This window comes from Drosophila kikkawai, chromosome 3L, assembly GCF_030179895.1.
Source record: "Drosophila kikkawai strain 14028-0561.14 chromosome 3L, DkikHiC1v2, whole genome shotgun sequence".
Classification (NCBI taxonomy): Eukaryota; Metazoa; Arthropoda; class Insecta; order Diptera; family Drosophilidae; genus Drosophila; species Drosophila kikkawai.
The window spans coordinates 17,585,283-17,603,265 of NC_091730.1; the positions used below are offsets into that span (position 1 = coordinate 17,585,283).

Below are 17,983 nucleotides of genomic sequence, written 5' to 3' on the forward strand. Positions count from 1 at the left end.
TAACTTTTGGTACAAACAAAAATTACTGTTGATGTGAGTTCTCTTATATTATTTTTAAACGATTATTCTTGTTAGTTTTCCCTTATTTCACAATAAGATCAGTTGTTTAGTGACCGTTCTCTCACATCTCTCTTAATCCTAGTTTTCCTTTAACTTTTGTATCTATTGAAACAATGGAATTGAACACAAACATAAAATGCTAATGCATCTAATGGTGAAATGCTAAATGCTAAAATTACCATATTTTTTTAAGCTAGTCTCTTATAAAAATTAAAATAAATAAGTTTAAGATTTAAGATATCCACACAAAAAATCATTTTCTAAGATATTGAAATGTTTATTAAGTTCCTTTAGTATTCAACAAGTAGGTATATGGTATATTTTATCAAAAATAATAATGGTCCCCAAGAGTAATTAAATGCTTAGCTGCAGTTTTGTCCATCTGCAATAAATACATAACTTTATTACTTAATAATTCCTAATAAATTTAAATTACCACTTACCAATTTTCGAATTTGGTCATGAACCATATTATTATCAAAATCTAGTTCCAGCGGCTTCCCTTTTTCCGAAACAATCTCAATTAAGCGATGGGCAAAGTCGAAATTCCCTGTGCGTATTGGCATGTAAAAATGGCGTAATCTTTTGCATTCGGATAATATTTCGCAAGTGTCTGTATCTGGTTCATAATATGGTATCCTTAAGCTTAAATGCAATACCTCCAGGGTCTCGGCATGGCTCAGAATCCATCTTAACATGTCACGGGCACTGGTCCTCCAAGCTTGCCAGCCAAAACCCGGATTACATAGTTTGAGTTCTGTTAAGGCCGGACAAGCTACTTTCCCAAATTCTTTTGAAACAGTAAAGCTGAGGCATTGAACGTGTAGCGTTCGAAGTTTTTTAAGGCGATAGCACAGCACATGTATGTTGAAACTTTCATCCAAGCTATAGTCAATTATTAGCTCCTCCAAGTTAACCAAGTTTCGTACTTCAAATACTGGAAAACAAAGGAAATCGATAGACCAACATTATATTAGAATTTCATTCCATGTATTCTTACATTCTTCGCCGCAAAATCTCCTTAAATGCAGTCTCCTTAAACTCGGTTGCAGCTTCAGTAGTTCCACAATCCCCAAACGATGCCATATTGGGGTTGTGTTCAAGGTCATTGATATCAGGCTTCTTACTTTAGTCAGCAACGATTTTATGCCATTGAGATTCTCATTCGAAACAACAAGCTCTATGAATTGCAGGTTGGGGCAATGCTGTTCCACCAATTTTAGTTCGTCACACAACACAATGGACCCATCAATATGATTCACGCTTGATCCGCAAAGTTGCAGGACTACCGACAACTCCTTGACGTTCAAGTAAGCAATTTTGAGTTTCTGAAGCCTTTTGCTATTGTGGAAAGCGAAAGCCAATCCGATATGGGGATGAACCTGAGCCAGAGAAATTCGCTCATTCAGAGTTGGCAGCTCCTTAAGGGTCCATTCTGGTTAGTTGGGCCAAAAAATAGGTCATTTTCAGAAATTTTTTGTGGACAAACGAAAAGACATAGAAAGTTCAAACTTGTCATATATTTTTATCATAGTTAAAAGATTATTTAGCAAAATTTTCAAAAATTTGTAGAGCATGTCCTGAAGCAGGACACAGGGCGACGTAAGCCCATGCCCAAAAAAGGCACCCCTCTGGCGACCATCCTGCAGGACGTAAAAATCGACTGAAACAAAAAATTCAAATATGTTCTTGTTTAGTATTAAGGTGGTTATGGAATAGGCTACTTTTTTCAAAATTGAATAAAAAATAAGAAAATGGCGGCGCCTCAAAAATTTTTTTTCGTTTTTTTGAAAAATTTCTTCACTTTTTTGTTGATTAAAAATCCAATGTTTGAGCTATCAATATAATTGTAGCCTATTCCATGGACACGTTAATTACGCGTATTTTAAAAAAAAATTCATTAAGATTCATTAAAAATTGGCGGAGATATTATGGTCGCCAGCTCGAAAAATGTAGTTTTCCAGAAAACGCGTTTAAAGTTTTATGTTTCCTCTGTAACTGCTTTGAGTCGGCCGGTTCGGAGGCTCATAACTTTTAAACTATTACGTATTTCGATTTGCCCTTTTAGTATGATATTCTAGACACCTAAAGCTATCAAAAAATGCAAAAACAAAAAATTCGATTTTTTTTTTTCAACTAACCAGAATGGACCCTTAAATATTAAACCAAGAACTTCCAGCGGCAAGTCGGTTAAGTTTCTTGATGGATTCATTTTCCGGCTATAAATAGTTAGGGATACCAGTTTTTAAGAATTCGTAAAGCTCGATTCGGTGCTTCTCGTACAGACAGAAAAATGACATTAAAACAAACTGTGACTACGATGCTGATATGGGTTTAGGTTATAGCATGACACAATTGTATTGATGAAAGTATTAAAAAGTAATGGGAAAATATCATTAAAAAGTATATTGAACATAAATTTTAGGTAATTTCTTTGATGATATTTGTCAGAGCTTATAATAGTTACAAGAGTTATTTGGAAACGAAAAAAAAACAAAATTAAATAGAATATTGAAAACTTATGCAGCACAAAAACATTTTCTAAGGTATCTGTTTTAATTTCTTAAGTATACATAAAGGAGTTTCCTTAAAAGTGAATATATTTTTGGCTGCAAATAAATACATTATTTTATTTTTTTAATTTCTTAAGTATACATAAAAGAGTGTCCTTAAAAGTGAATATATTTTTTGCTGAAGTATTAGCCATCTGCAAAAGAATACATTATTTTATTATTTAATTATTAAGATTACAAAAAAAAACATATTTAATTATATCACTTACCGCTGCTTTAATTTGGTCGTGAACTTCGTTATCATGAAAATACAGCTCCAGCGGTCGCTCTTCGGAAGTCACCCCGTTTTCCGAAACAATTTTAACTATGCGATGGGCAATGTCGGAATCCATTGCCAATAATTCCATGTGAAAAGAGCGTAATTTTCTGCATTCGCTTAATATTTTGCAAATATCTTGTTGGCTGACTACATCTTTTTTACACAACGCAAAATTTAAGTCTAAAACCAAAACCTCCAGTATCTCGCCATGGCTCTGAATCCATTTTAGACAGGCAGGGGTGCTCAGACATTGCGTTTTCAAAAACAAATAATCCCAGACAAGAAGATGGAGTTCCCTTAGGGCTGGACAAGGTGCTCCCTCAAATTCTTCCGACGCAGTAAAGGCCATGCATATCATCTTTAGCTTTCGAAGTTTTTTAAGGGGATAGCATAGCTCATGAATGTTGAGAATATCATCCCACCTATTTATTATTTTCAGCTCCTCCAAATCAACCAAATTTCGCACTTTAAATACTGGAAAACATAAGAAATCGGTAGACTTACATCATAGTAGAAAATCATTCAATGTTTCCTTACACTCATCGCCCCAGAAATTATTTAACTTCAGACTTCTTAAACCTGGTTGCAACTTCAGTAGTTCGACAATCCCCACATGATTTTCCACTTCTTGTTCTGTTTCTAAGTTAATTGATATCAGGCTTCTTACTTTAGTCAGCAACGATTTTACGCCGTTAATATTTTCCTTCGTAACCTTAAGCTCTATGGATTCCAGGTTGGTGCAATGCTGTTCCAACAATTTTAGTTTAGTGTCGCACATCACAGCTGATTTCCAAGAATGTTTGTATACATTTATCACGCTTGATCCGCAAATAGGAAGGACTACCGATAATTCGTCAGCATCCAAGAAGAAAATGTTGATATCTTTATACCTTTGCTTATTGTGCAAAAAGAATGCCAATCCGATATGCGGATGAACCTGAGCCAGAGGAATTTGCTCATTCAGACTTGGCAGCTCCTTAAATATTAAAATAAGAACTTCCAAAGGCAAGTTGGTTAAGTTTCTTAAAGGATTCATTTTTCGGCTATAAAGAAATAGGAAAGGATAGAAGTTCTTGGGGATTAGGAAAGTTTGGTTCATTTTTACCACCCTCTACTTTAAAATTGCCTTCAGCATTCAGCAAATCAACGTTAATGACAACCAATTAATTATTTTCTACAAAAATGACTCCCAGTACTAAGTTGCAAAAGCTAGAAACTTGACACGTCCTGCCACAAAGAATTTACATATGAATACTTGGGTATCTGTGGGATTTAATCGCAGGTAATCCCAACCCTTCTGGTAGGAAAAATTGCCCAAGACTCGCACATATGATTAGTGCTTCGTGTGGGGTTGGAACCAATGACTAATGATGCTTTCATTTATCTTTAGACTATTTGCTGTGAAAGTGTTAATGCCTGTCGACTCCATCTCCCTGGCTGCCATGTGTGCGCATAATTACTTGGATTGCTGGAAAAGCTTTTGTCATCATTTTAAAATTATTTAAATTTAGCTTTGGAATGACTAACTGACTAAACGCACACACGCACAGCATTGATAAATGAGCAGCTACTGATGAAAGGTGGTTAAAAGAAAGCGTTTGCCGAGTGAAAAATTGTTTACTTTTCAAACTTTTCCGGTAGAAAAAGGATATACATTGTGGCTATTCAAGGAAGCTTTGTGTGGTGATAATTATAAGGGATTTATATGTGTAATTTTATACTTTTCTTGAAAGAGATTACTAAAGTCACAGTTGGAGAAAGTCGATATTTTCGATTTATTTTATTTCGATATATTAAAGTTTTTTATGGTTTTAATTTTAAATTGTAAAATTTTATGTCAATATTTCATTTATGATTTTCCCTCTCGTAACAACTATTTAATATAACAATAACACTCATTAAAATAGATAATAAAATCAAAACATTTGTGAAAAATATAGTATTATAATTACAACTACTTAAAGCTTAAATATCACCCAGTAAATCCTTTAATGTGACAAATTGTTACTGCCAACCATTAAAACAAATAAAAGAGCAACGAAAAATGTGGATACCCATGACTGGGGGGAAAAAAAGTGGTGGAAGAACGGAAAAGCCCAACAGAGATTTGCCAAACGAAAGATTTATGGTGTGCCAAGGAAAACATTTGTGTTTATATATCAGTGTGGGAGGAATATATACATATAACATGTAGAGCTTTGCGGCGGAGGATGTGCCGTAAGTTCATTAATTATGATTGGAGACAGTTGTACAATTAATAAACGAAGCGAAGCGACTATTTCCCCGGATTTGCGGTAGAATCTGAACTTTTGGTAGCCAAGTTTTGGAAATAAGAGAAGGGAATATTCTGAGCGGAAGCAAAAGTGTGTTTCGTTTTTGGCTTTTTCTTTCTTTGATTTATGGTCGCCTTGTGCAAATTTATTGCTTTTAATTGTATGCCCTCCCACTTGGACACTCGTTGAGTAGTTAGTTGGCAGCTAATTGATAAAAGTTTTCCGAGTTTTTCAAGCGTTATTTATAGGGGAAAAGAGCCTGGAAAGGTCTTAAGTAAGTTGAAATTGTAGATGAGAAAACTAAAGTCACCTAAGGGTTTTTTAGGGATTTTTTTTACTTTTTTTTAGGATTTTTATGATTACAAAAAATGATTACCATCTTGAACTGAGTTCCTTCTATACAAATTACAACTTGCCTACAATTTTTTCTGTGGATATCCAATTCAAATTCTTACTGCAAGTCCCACAACATAGGCAGAGGAGAACGTCTCACCCAGCCAAGGCCCTCCCTGGGGGCATTAATTGCATTCTGCAGCTTCGCATTGCACTTTCAATTAGTTGGAAAATGCCTCTTTGCTCTAAAATACGGAGACTCCATATCGAAACTCTACCCTTTGGAAACAGGAAACGGAAGTTAAGTGCTGAGGCGAGAGGCGTTAAGTAAATGCAACCCCAGATGAAAGCAAAGGAAGCAACTTGCACCATGACACTGGAGAAATACGCATTAATTGAAAGGTGCCCAAAGGCAGCAAGGGAGGATTTCCCCCCAGTCTTGGGGGGTGTCAGTCGCTGCAACTTTTGACCACTGACCAGCAGCACCAGCTCCAGAAGTCTATCTCTCTCACCTTTTTGCCTGCAGCCATTTCCTTACCCCCAAAAATAGAGGGGGAAGGACCATCCACCACCACCTGTCTCTAATGCATTTCAAAATTGATTTATGGGTTTCTTTCGACTTGCTGGCAGCCTTAGACCGATTTCTGTTTGCTTTTCGGTGCCGTCATCGTGTTTGTTTTCAATGTTAATTAAGGTTTACAATTACCCAAGGGGTGCTGGCTAGCTAGCAAGGGGGCTATGGTAATTGAGCGACAGTTGAAACGATTTGTGGGATTGTCAAAGAAGTTTCTGGCGGGAGCTGGAGTAGGGTAGCATCTTATCAAGGGGAAGAGTTCGGTATGATATATCTTTGCGTTATATATCGATTTCTTTATATCTTCTGCATTTTTCCCTATCTCAGTTATGACATTCAACAAACCAAAGAAAATATTAAATAAATGCCACAAGTGATTTTCCACTCTTTAGTTTCCAAACTAAAGCTAAGGATGAGCTAAGCTGACTTCCTTTCTCTAAGCAAAAACAATAAATTGCTTTTTAAACACTTGAAAGAAGTAAAACCGTGTTTCAAGTAGTAACATTGGCGTCAAATGCACTTAGGCTCCCACTCTCACTCCCTCTAAATGCTTCTCCGGACAACTGGATCTGGATTTTGCTCCCTATATGCTCTTTGGATTCGCTTCGTTTGGCTTTACTTGGAGCCAAGTTGGCAGCTGACAACTTTCTAAGAATAACTGCAAAGCGATTTGCATATTTAGCTGCCGGGGAGGAGGCTGCAGGGTGGATTCGGAGGTGAGAACTTTATCGCATTGAATGCAGCCAGGCGAGGGCTCATGCATCACACACACACACATCACACACTCAAACTCGCACATTTGAAAATCCTGGCCAAAAACTTTGGCAGACAACAAATTTATTTATAAACACAAGAAGTAACACTTGAGTTGGGAATTAAGAAGAAGAGTGGGGGAGTTGGCAAAGTTTAATGAATGAAGAATACAGATATATAAATAATACAGCGGAGTGGATGATTTACAAAAATAATGCTCTGCAAACAGAATTTTTACACAATTTTGATATATCGATATTTTAATCGATTTGTCAATATTAATTAATATTCAATATTATTCAAAATAATATTATTTTTTGTATTTTAAAGGACATAATTATTAGGAGAAACGATTTAAGTTATTTTTCAATAATATTTTAACTTTAAAAGCGATAATTTTCGATAATTACAATGTTTAAAAATTCAAGTTTACGAAATTTTGATTGAATTTTGATTGATAATGAGCCCGATTTTGTTTTCAATATATCGAATGAGTATTCTTCTCGATATATGTATATCCCTACTCCCAAAGTACCAATAATACCAACTTTATTTCTTAAAAATCAATGAAAAACTATTATCTTATTTATTTACGGAATATCCTATATACCCTGCTGATCAAACTCTAGCAGACTGGCTTTAACCGTTCTTCGCACTCGCTCACTAGAGAACAGCTGGTGACGTTTGCTCTTCATTGCTACTGGATCACCAAGGGTGTTTAAATTGAAATTCACACTTGCCTCACCGGAGACACAACACAAGGGTAGCTCACAGGTAACAGCGTAGTATCCATAGAACAAACAACGATGCATCTCTTCCTTCAGTTGATCAAAAGTGGGCAGGGGTTCCCTAAAGGCACAAAGGCTTAAGGTCTCTTGAAGACAATGGAAATAGTGCTTTAGAAGATCATCTTGCTTATTAAGAAGAACTTCCAGCTGAAGACTGGTGTAAAAAAAGTACTGCAGATCAATGGCGGGACTTCCCCAAAAACAATCTTGAAAGTCCACCTAAAAAATGTTTTTAAAATAAACTTTAAGAAGCATAATTAAGGAAACAATAAATTCAACAACTCACAAGTATTGCCCTATTGTTAGTCCTATCAAACATCATATTATTCACCCAAAGATCACCATGAACAATAGCATTAAACTTGGCTTTCTTTGGATCAACAACAATTTGCAATTTTTGGGAATAAACCTCCGGTATTTGAGCCTTCATTTTTCTTGAAATTTCCGGTAATTCTTCGGCAAATAAATCTGCTGCGAATTCCGTGCCATCTAGGAGGATACCCTTTGCAAAAGAGTCTGATATTCCCTGGGCATAATTCGATGGCGAAAGTTTTGAGAAAAATTCGGGATGATTTTGGTACAATATCATGGAAGCACCATGAAATTGAGCCATTTTCCGCAGACAAATTTTGGCATCTGCCAAGTTAAGACCCTCATAGCGATTAAGGGAGGTGTAACCCAGGGCGCCTAGATCTTCCAGGACGTATATCTCCTTTCCCGGTTATTGTTATTACTTGCAAATAAAATTTAGTTTGTAATATTTTTTGTATTTACTCTGCACTTAATTTGTGTTCGCCTAGGTTTGGTTTGGAATTTTTCAGAATTTTCCCCATGGCTGGCAGTAACTGCTCGAACATCACCCCCTCGTTTGTGCCCAGCTCTGCCACCGCTGGGAGTACATCTTTGAGTATATATTTTCCCGATTCTAAAGCGCCATCGGTAGAACGACGAAACTGCAATGCAATCCGGTGGATGAAACTGCAAAAGTTTTCACCACTTTGGTTCACTGCTGCGATATGGAAGTTCTCTACGAGCAGATTTTCGCAACCATAAACTTGCCACAAAGCTCTCTCGAAATATTCGGAATTGTATTTATTAACCCGTTCCATATAGCGTCTGTTTCGCACGAAGCTTGCCCAGTGACTGAACAATAATAAACATTGCCATAGTTATGAAATTCCCCTTCAACTTTTATTATTAATTGTTACGAGTAAATAGTTGTGGAAGCTTTGGCGTTTATCACTTCATTATCAATAGCCGTACACATAGAAAAAAACTGATCACTTATTCACTTCAATATTAAAGGAAATATATTAGGTACCAGTAAAAGATTGGCATGGGTTTTTTAAATAAGCTATACAAGGATTAGTAGGAGATAAAATTAAGAAGTTTCAATAATGGAGATTACTTGTAAATAAACTTAATTTTCAATATTTTAAATTTAAAAGCGATAATTTTCGATAATCACAATGTTGAAAAATTCAAGTTTACCAAATTTTGATTGGATTTTGATTGATATTGAGCTCGATTTTCTTTTCTATATATATTAAATGAGTATTCTTCTCAATATATGTATATCCCTATACCCAAAGTACCAATAATACTAACTTTATTTCTTAAAAATCAATGAAAAACTATTATTTATTTATTTAAGGAATATCCAATATACCCTGTTGATCAAACTCTACCAGACTGGCTTTAACCGTTCTGCGCACTCGCTCACTAGAGAACAGCTGGTGACGTTTGCTCTTCATTGCTACTGGATCACCAAGGGTGTTTAAATTGAAATTCACACTTGCCTCACCGGAGACACAACATAAGGGTAGCTCACAGGTCACAGCGTAGTATCCATAGAACAAACAACGATGCATCTCTTCCTTTAGTTGATCAAAAGTGGGCAGGGGTTCCCTGAAGCCACAAAGATGTAGGGTCTCTTGAAGACAATGGAAATAGTGCTTTAGAAGATAATCTTGCTTATTAAGAAGAATTTCCAGCTGAAGACTGGTGTAAAAAAAGTACTGCAGATCAATGGCGGGACTTCCCCAAAAACAATCTTGAAAGTCCACCTAAAAAATGTTTTTAAAATAAACTTTAAGAAGCATAATTAAGGAAACAATAAATTCAACAACTCACAAGTATTGCCCTATTGTTAGTCCTATCAAACATCATATTATTCACCCAAAGATCACCATGAACAATAGCATTAAACTTGGCTTTCTTTGGATCAACAACAATTTGCAATTTTTGGGAATAAACCTCCGGTATTTGAGCCTTCATTTTTCTTGAAATTTCCGGTAATTCTTCGGCAAATAAATCTGCTGCGAATTCCGTGCCATCTAGGAGGATACCCTTTGCAAAAGAGTCTGATATTCCCTGGGCATAATTCGATGGCGAAAGTTTTGAGAAAAATTCGGGATGATTTTGGTACAATATCATGGAAGCACCATGAAATTGAGCCATTTTCCGCAGACAAATTTTGGCATCTGCCAAGTTAAGACCCTCATAGCGATTAAGGGAGGTGTAACCCAGGGCGCCTAGATCTTCCAGGACGTATAACTCCTTTCCCGGGGACCTATCGGTATGCAGGCAACTGAAAATTATTGTTATTATTTAAAAATAAAATTTAGTTTGTAATATTTTGCTTACTTACTCTGCACTTATTTTGTGTTCGCCTAGGTTTGGTTTGGAATTTTTCAGAATTTTCCCCATGGCTGGCAGTAACTGCTCGAACATCACCCCTTCGTTTGTGCCCAGCTCTGCCACAGCTTGGAGTACATCTTTGAGTATATATTTTCCCGATTCTAAAGCGCCATCGGTAGAACGACGAAACTGCAATGCAATCCGGTGGATAACACTGCAAAAGTTTTCACCACTTTGGTTCACTGGTGCGATGTGGAAGTTCTCCACGAGCAGATTTTCGCAACCATAAGCTTGCCGCAAAGCTCCCTCGATATATTCGGAATTGTATTTATTAACCGGTTCCATATAGCGTCTGTTTCCCACGAAGCTCGCCCAGTGACTGAACAATAAACATTGCCATAGTTATGAAATTCCCCTTTAAGTTTTTTTTTATTAATTGTTACGAATAAAAAGTTGAGGGAGCTTTGGCGTTTATCACTTCATTATCAATAGCCGTACACATAGAGAAAAAGTGATCACTCATTCACTTCAATATTAAAGGAAATATGTTAGGTACCAGTAAAAGATTGCCACGAGATTTTTAAATAAGCTATACTACAAGGATCAGTAGTAGATAATACATATGCTAATTAAATAGTTTTAGAACTGGAAATTACTTGTCCTTGAACTGGAATTAGTAAATTCATAAGTAAAAGCTCTTACATTTGTGCATATATGTACATATATGTACGTATGTATGTACATATCAATATACATATGTACATTTGTATTAATGTATTTATGTACATATGTATGTACATATGTACATAACCCTTCCTAAATCGTATGAATGTGATGTCAAGGTTAATAGAGGAGGATCATCTATGTACATAAATATGTACATACAGTTTTAACCCTACAGTACCATTCATCAATAATATTGATGCATCATTGCTGAATTTCCATAGAAATTACTGATAAAAGCAGCGGTATTCATCAAATACTTATCGAACGCAATATGAAAAAGCGAAAGGATGTATATGTACATATGTACATACATAACACAATTGGCATATGTATGTACATACATATGTACGTACATATCTTAACACCATTGTCGAAATCGGCACGTTGATGAAACGTTGATGTCAAATGGCACTGAAGAAAAGCGATTTACAAAATGAATAAATGCATTACATTATACATATGTACATTACATTATAACATACAAACAAAAATGATTCCCCCATTTTATGAATGATTTCCTGAAATTCTTAGCATATGTGCATATGTATGTACATACATACATAATGTACAAACACAATCGTGTAAGTGCATGTTTTGAATTATTGTACATAAACCTGATGTAAGTTGATGATTCTACTAATTACATATGTACTTACATGCATGCATATATGAACATACATATGTACACATACATAAGTTTGTTTATATTTATTCACTTACCTTTAAAAGAGCCTCGATCCTCAATGAAATAGAAGCCGGCAATATAAAAACACGTATATTTGTTTTAATTAAAGCACCTTTAGACGATTCCACTGAAAAGGTAGCACACGCGAATAAGCGCAATCCCGATTATTAGAATTGTCAGCAAATCAAATTGTTATTTCTCCGCGAATAAGTAAATTTTAAAGTTTAAGCTGCGAGATAAGGAAAAATTGCGCTTACTTTGTGAACAGCGTTGCCGACTTAGCTATTACCCCGCTAGATCTGGCGGTTTTCAAAAGCAGAAGGCGCAATAAGCTGTTCGCTAGGGGCTAGCGGATAATATAGCTATTTTCCAAGCAAAATTAGCTGCTTTGTTTTAGCCTTTTAAAAACATTGTATTTTTTAATGCTTTTATACGATGAATTTTAAATAATTTGTAGTATTTTATTTTATTTTTAATGCTGTTTTAATTTTTATGATCTGAAGTTGGCTGACTACCAAAAAAATATATTTATATATTATTTATTTTACGAGTATTTTGAAATTAATTTACGAATGATTTATTTTTATGATTTTTACTATTTAAAAATAGCTTTTTACTTCAAAAGAAAAAAGAAAACAATCTACTTTTCGTTTCATTGTTTTGTTTTTAAAAGATAGTACAACATATCTTATTAAGTACCATATTTATTTTATCTTAATGTTAAATATACCCATTAAAATCAGGGATCATTAAGACTCGAACATTTTTGGCCAAATTAATAGAAAACCGGAGATATATAAAAGTTGAAAATATGTTTAAAAAACAGCAGTTATATTTTTTTCCACAAATTTTTTAAATCACAGACAAGCACTTGGCATCAGACAATTTATTAATACTAGATAATATCTAATTATTCAAATGTGTAATCCACTTGTTTAAGACCGGCAAAGAAGTCGCCGTTGAGTAGCTTACTATTGTACGATATTTGTGTTGAATTATTTGCCCTTTGGGTGTCCGCATCCTTGACAATGCGACTCCATTCGGCCAGATCGTTGGCCGGATTTTTGGGATTTGCCTCCTGATGCAGAGGCTTGAGCATAAAGTGGGAGGTCTCTAGCCGGCCAAGCAAACGCACTTAAGTGGAGAGAGAGGAAATCACATGAATGAGTCTAGTATTTAAAGGGAAATATTTCTAAAACTTACACTGAATGGGCTGGAAACCCAAAATGTCAGCATGCTCACGCCACCAGCTGCAGATGAGGCTGAGGTAGTGCTTAGTGGTTTCTTCGGAATCGCGAAACAGGCAGGTCAAATAGTACTCATGGAAGATGAGGTTCAGCAGGTGGACGGCCACGCGGGATATCTCGCCCACCGTTTCGGTGCCTGAAAAGGAATCGTATTAATATAGGATTATCTTAATTTTTGTATGGATTAAAAGTACCTGCTTTCCTCTCGTGCAGCATCCATTGGTGCATCATCTGGAAGACAATTGTGACAGCGCTGAGGCACAACTTCACATAACACTCGCACTCGTTGACCTTGCTGCTGTTGCTGCGCTGCGAGGAGCTCGAATTCGAGTTGCCATTCAGATGGGAGTTTGAGGCAGAAGCTGAGGTGGAACCATTGGACACCGAAGCCTGCAAAGTTGTCGTTTGATCCTGCTCCTGATCCTCGTCGTCCGCAAAGTATGGCAACATTTCCAGTATAAAATCTGGAGGATTCTTAAAGCACTCAAAGGCAAAGCGCACATGATTGCCGCCAATCTCAAGCAGCAGCTGAAAGTGATCCCTCCTCAAAGGAGTTTCACTGAAGAAACACAGCTCCAGGAGGCCGGCATATACTTGCAATAAACAGGAATCCGGTGCAAAGCGATAAATGGAACGCACGCGATCCGAAACAAAGCAATTCCTAGGACTTTTCACACACATCCTGGCCATCAGCTGGGCCTGTCGGTTGGCACTTAGCAAGCATGAGCTTAGCTCCTTGAAAACCCAGGGACTGGGACGTGTAAACACCAACTGTCTGAGCAGTTCAAACATTGGCTCCTCCTTTTCTTTCAATAAATCCTCTTCCTCCAGCAGGAGGAGGAGGCTATTTAGCAGGGCAGCCAGAGCCTCTAGCAAACCAAAATGCTCGCTTAGATCATTGCAAAATCCCAGTTTGACCACAGCCTCTGTGGCCAGCTCCAGTAAACCAAATTCTTCGTTATGTTTCCACTTAAGGAGAGCACTGGAAATCTCTTTGTGCTGCCGGCCTATCAAGGCCAATGTGCTTATGTATCTTCGCAGGACTGAAGCTCTTTCGCCTTCAAACAGATGACCCCGCTGGGTAAGGGAGATGCGCTGAACCTCCGGTTCCATGTCCAAATTGTATGGATTATAAGGATACAGCGTGCAGTTGGGCGGAAACTTTAAGCTCTGAGCATAAGAGGAGAACTCTAGAAACACCTTGCCCACAGTGGAAAGGATTCGTGGAATGAGATGGTCCAGCGATTCCGGTTGCGCCTGCAACTGAGCATAGTGGAGCAGCAACTGCTTGAGTTCCGTCTCGAAAAGGGACCTCTTCTTTTGCCTTTGCTCCTGATCTCGAACCTCGTCATACTCAAAATCAATGCCACTATCCGCTCTTCGTAATCTTGGCACCGATCTGTGTATATTAAGCCGGTTGAGTCGGAGGAGAGTGCGCTGCTCGGTGGCATCGGGTGGGACAATGGCAGCCATGCTCATGTTCATGTTCATGTTCATGCTCATGTTCAGGCTCTTCTCGTGAGCCCGCTGCTGGGTCTTCAGCTTGCTGTACTCGGCGTTCTTAATCTTCAATTCAATATCCTTGGCAGCTATTTGCTTGGCCGCCTCGGCCACCTTCTTATTGCAATCCCTGTTCTTTTCGTCGGCCAAAGCGAGCTTCTCCATTTTGCTGACCTGCAGCTGCTGCCGCAGATGCTTCAGTTCGTCGCGAAGCAGGCTTACCTCCCCCGACCTAATCTCATTGCGTTCGTTGCTGTCCCCCAGATCCTTCTCCAGCTTGGACTTGTCTCGCTTCAGGGCCTCAATGCGGTCCATCAGGAATTTGATTTGGTGCTCCTGCTGACGCGATTGCGTGAAATTTATGGTTGTCGTGCTCGTTGTGGATTTCTGATGAATGCTTATCCTGCTGCCAGAACTGGTGCTGGGCTGGACTTGCTCCACGGGCTTTGGGGGCTCGCTATCCATGAGAGTGACGGCCAGGAAGTCGAAGTCATCGTCGTCCGCGAATATCTCCTCCAAGTCCAGAGCGTTGGACTTCTTGGCGGGCGGCGGTGGCGGCGGAAACATTTGCTGCGTGCTGGTGCAGCCCTGGACCGTTGGTGCGAATTCGCTAAAGGTAATCTCGCTGCGGGTATTGTTTGGTGCCTCCACTTCTCCTTCCCCAGCCCGCCTCTTGCGTTCCTCCGCCTCGATTTCTGCCTCCGCCCGCTGGGTGGCCATTAGGATAACATCGTCATCGTCGTCCCAAAAGTCCATTATGCTCCTTGGAGGACTGGGGCGGGTCGAGGAGCGGGTGACGCTGACGTCCAGGCGCGGCTTCTTGGCCCGCGCAAAGTCCTTCATGGGACCAAATCGCTTGGCGGCCATTATTTTGATGGTTTTGGTGAGAAACCAGACAATTTCCCATAAAAACAAATTGCAATTTTCACGATATGTGTGACCAACTTACAAAAATTCGATAAATCTTTTGTATTTAGGATAATTAAAACAGTTTCAATTGGTCACACTGTTAGGATACTCCCTACGGATTCATTGAGGGTATTCCATTAATAATTAAATTACTAAAAATATCGCCGATGTATAACGATAGTTAGCCGATAGTGTTCCCATAATAGCTGCTAAAAATATCGGCAAACTATTGCTATACTTTACCGATATTTTTAGAAATTCAGTCGTCAAGGGATTAATGTGGTTTCTAAATTTAAAAATAATTATATTGCTAAATTTAAAAAGAAATTAACAACAACGGCAATTACTTTTATTAGAATTCTTATTATTATTAATTATTGTGTCATACATATTCAAGAAAAAATTATAAATAAATGATAAATATTTATTAAATAATCCATTATATTATCAGTTTATTTATTTTTTTTCGATATGTGCATTACGCAAAATTTTAAATAAAATTAATGAGTTTATTTAAAAATTAAATTAACAGCATAGAGTTATATTAGATTGGTGAAGTGATATATATTAAGGGGATTTCCTTGACGACAGAATTTTTAAATTATTGAAAATATCGGTAAAGTATAGCAATATCGTCAATATTTTTAACATTTTCCATGGGAGCAGCAATTTTTAGTTAAAAATAACTGCCAACTATCGCCATACATCTCCAATATTTTCAGTAATTCAGACTCTCAGTCGTTAAGGGTAGATAGTTTACCAATTAAAAAATAAAATATGGATTCAAGTCACTAGGCAAATCAATAGTTAATAATAAAATAATATTAATAACAATATTTGCTATAGTTAAACTATAATAGTTCCCAGAAGCCGATATATTGTGTTAAAAAACCGCCAGAACTAGCGGGGAAATAACTCAACCCGCATCGCTGATTCTATCGGTATTATCGAAATGTCATCAATGTTTTCACAGCTCTAGCACGTGGTGGCCTGGCCTCTCAAAAGGGAATTTTCAAAGGAAATAAACGAAACCAACGAATTTAAAGCGAAGGAACAGCGGATCTTTCGGGGAGGAGACGGGCGGCGCGAATGGGACGCCATGCCAGCGAAGAGAATGACGGCCAGCACAGCAGCAGCATCGTCCATTCCGGGAGGTAGTGCATCTACCACGACTAATAATGTCAGTAACGGCAGCAATCTGGCACCGGGAGCCGGGGCACGCCCACTGGAGACGCTGAACGGGATGACCAGATTGACGCCCGCCCGGGACTTGACACTTGGCGGTCGTGGCGCCGCGGCAGGAGGCAACAAAAAGGTGTTTGCCCCCAACTTGAATGCGGTGCGAAATAAAAATACGTGAGTATCGTTAATTTATTCCATTATTTATACCATATCTAACCTGTTTGGAATTCCCAGCAATGTGAAGACCTCCAAGGACACAACCCAGCCCAGGGGGGGACGTCGCGGCGGCCGGGGAAACGGTGCAGGAGCAACACGTGGTCGTGGTGGAAATTCGTCTAGTGGCGGTGGTGGTGGCAACTCAACACTGATTCAAACCCAGGGCCTTTTCTCCGAGGGAGCGGGTGATGTCCACGTACGCCGATCAACAGGGAATGGCACAGCCTATGCCCGAGCAGGCGAGGAGGTGGCGGTGGCCAGGAAACGAGTGGATCGCAAGGACGATAGGGCACAGGCTCAGAGAATAAACGAGCTGCTGGGCGAGTCGGATGACAGCGATGCGGAGCCCAGTGACGAGGAGGACAATAAGACTGAGATGGCCCTGAAGCCCATCCTGCTAAAGGAGGGTACGTATTTTGACCCAATTTCGACATACTAATGAAAAGAGAATCATGCTTAATAATCGCTTTAAATCGTAGGTCTTTGGAGCAACCAGGCACTACCGTTGGTCAAGCAGGAAGTACCTAGTTCATCTCCAAACCGAGAAACGTTAGCGGTGGCTCAGCACCTGCAGCAGTTGCATGTGGCTCGAATGGAGGAGCCACCCCTACAGTATGGACGATATCCGCGCAGCATTGGCAACTTCCTGGACTCGAGCCAATCGCAGATATTTCTAATGCAGCTGCCCGATGTTTTGCCCTGTGTGAGCGATGAACCGGAGGATGCTGAACCACCAAATGATGACTCTACGATGCCACCATCTGCCAGTGAAACGGAACCAACAAGTCCGGCTGCAGGCAAGTCAACCAATGCTGCCAAGGGGAGTGTCCTGCGTCTGTTGGAAGAGGGCCAAATTGGCAAGATCCTGCGCTATAGGTCGGGTCGAGTTAAACTCCAACTCGGCGACACACTGTTCGATCTGGATATGGGCCTGGATCCGGGCTACCTGCAAGAGCTCATGTCCGTTACGGCGAATCGAGAACAGCGCAGCGGCAACATGATCAATTTGGGACCAATCCAAGCCAAGCTTAAGGCCACACCAGATTGGGTGCATCTGTTCGAGCAGCAGGAAGCGGCAGCCAAGCGATCGAATCCGCTACCGAACACGTAGCACACGGCACCACAATCCTCCTGCATCCAATTCTCCCCAGTAGATATGTAATATTGTAAATAGGCTGCGCCTGATTCTAAGTTATTTCTATGCTTAAATTTCGTAAACAAATCTTTAAATATACATAGAACTTTGTACTACGGACATGAACCAA

General features: G+C 38.7%; 3 protein-coding genes and 1 pseudogene across 7 annotated transcripts; 1 reads left to right on the plus strand and 3 right to left on the minus strand.

Moving 5' to 3' along the window:
• Positions 1–313: 313 nt before the first annotated feature.
• On the minus strand, positions 314–11,829 carry LOC108080569 (uncharacterized). Of its 5 annotated transcripts, none has more exons than XR_011444945.1 (4): positions 11,700–11,829; positions 1,061–1,495; positions 504–997; positions 314–442 (listed from the first exon to the last, which is right to left on the minus strand). XR_011444945.1 is itself a non-coding variant. In XM_070285728.1 (4 exons), the coding sequence occupies exons 1-4, from the start codon at positions 2,270–2,272 to the stop codon at positions 386–388; spliced, it is 972 nt and encodes a 323-aa protein (XP_070141829.1). In that variant the 5' UTR covers positions 2,273–2,357; the 3' UTR covers positions 314–385. The 5 variants fall into 5 exon arrangements, 2 of the variants coding, with proteins under 2 accessions (XP_070141829.1, XP_070141828.1); XR_011444946.1 differs by lacking the exon at positions 11,700–11,829 and adding an exon at positions 2,300–2,339 and having other exon boundaries at positions 1,061–1,442; XM_070285728.1 differs by lacking the exon at positions 11,700–11,829 and adding an exon at positions 2,234–2,357 and having other exon boundaries at positions 1,061–1,442.
• Positions 7,428–8,722, minus strand: LOC108080647 (uncharacterized; annotated as a pseudogene).
• A 645-nt stretch (positions 11,830–12,474) lies between the features above and the next one.
• Positions 12,475–15,346, minus strand: mus304 (mutagen-sensitive 304). Its single transcript, XM_017175514.3, has 3 exons — positions 13,106–15,346; positions 12,868–13,047; positions 12,475–12,798 (listed from the first exon to the last, which is right to left on the minus strand). The coding sequence occupies exons 1-3, from the start codon at positions 15,276–15,278 to the stop codon at positions 12,575–12,577; spliced, it is 2,577 nt and encodes an 858-aa protein (XP_017031003.1). The 5' UTR covers positions 15,279–15,346; the 3' UTR covers positions 12,475–12,574.
• A 936-nt stretch (positions 15,347–16,282) lies between these two features.
• Polr3D (RNA polymerase III subunit C53) lies at positions 16,283–17,979 on the plus strand. Its single transcript, XM_017175522.3, has 3 exons — positions 16,283–16,676; positions 16,737–17,125; positions 17,198–17,979. Exons 1-3 carry the CDS (start codon positions 16,420–16,422, stop codon positions 17,827–17,829), a joined length of 1,278 nt encoding a protein of 425 aa, XP_017031011.1. The 5' UTR covers positions 16,283–16,419; the 3' UTR covers positions 17,830–17,979.
• The last annotated feature ends 4 nt before the right edge of the window (positions 17,980–17,983 follow it).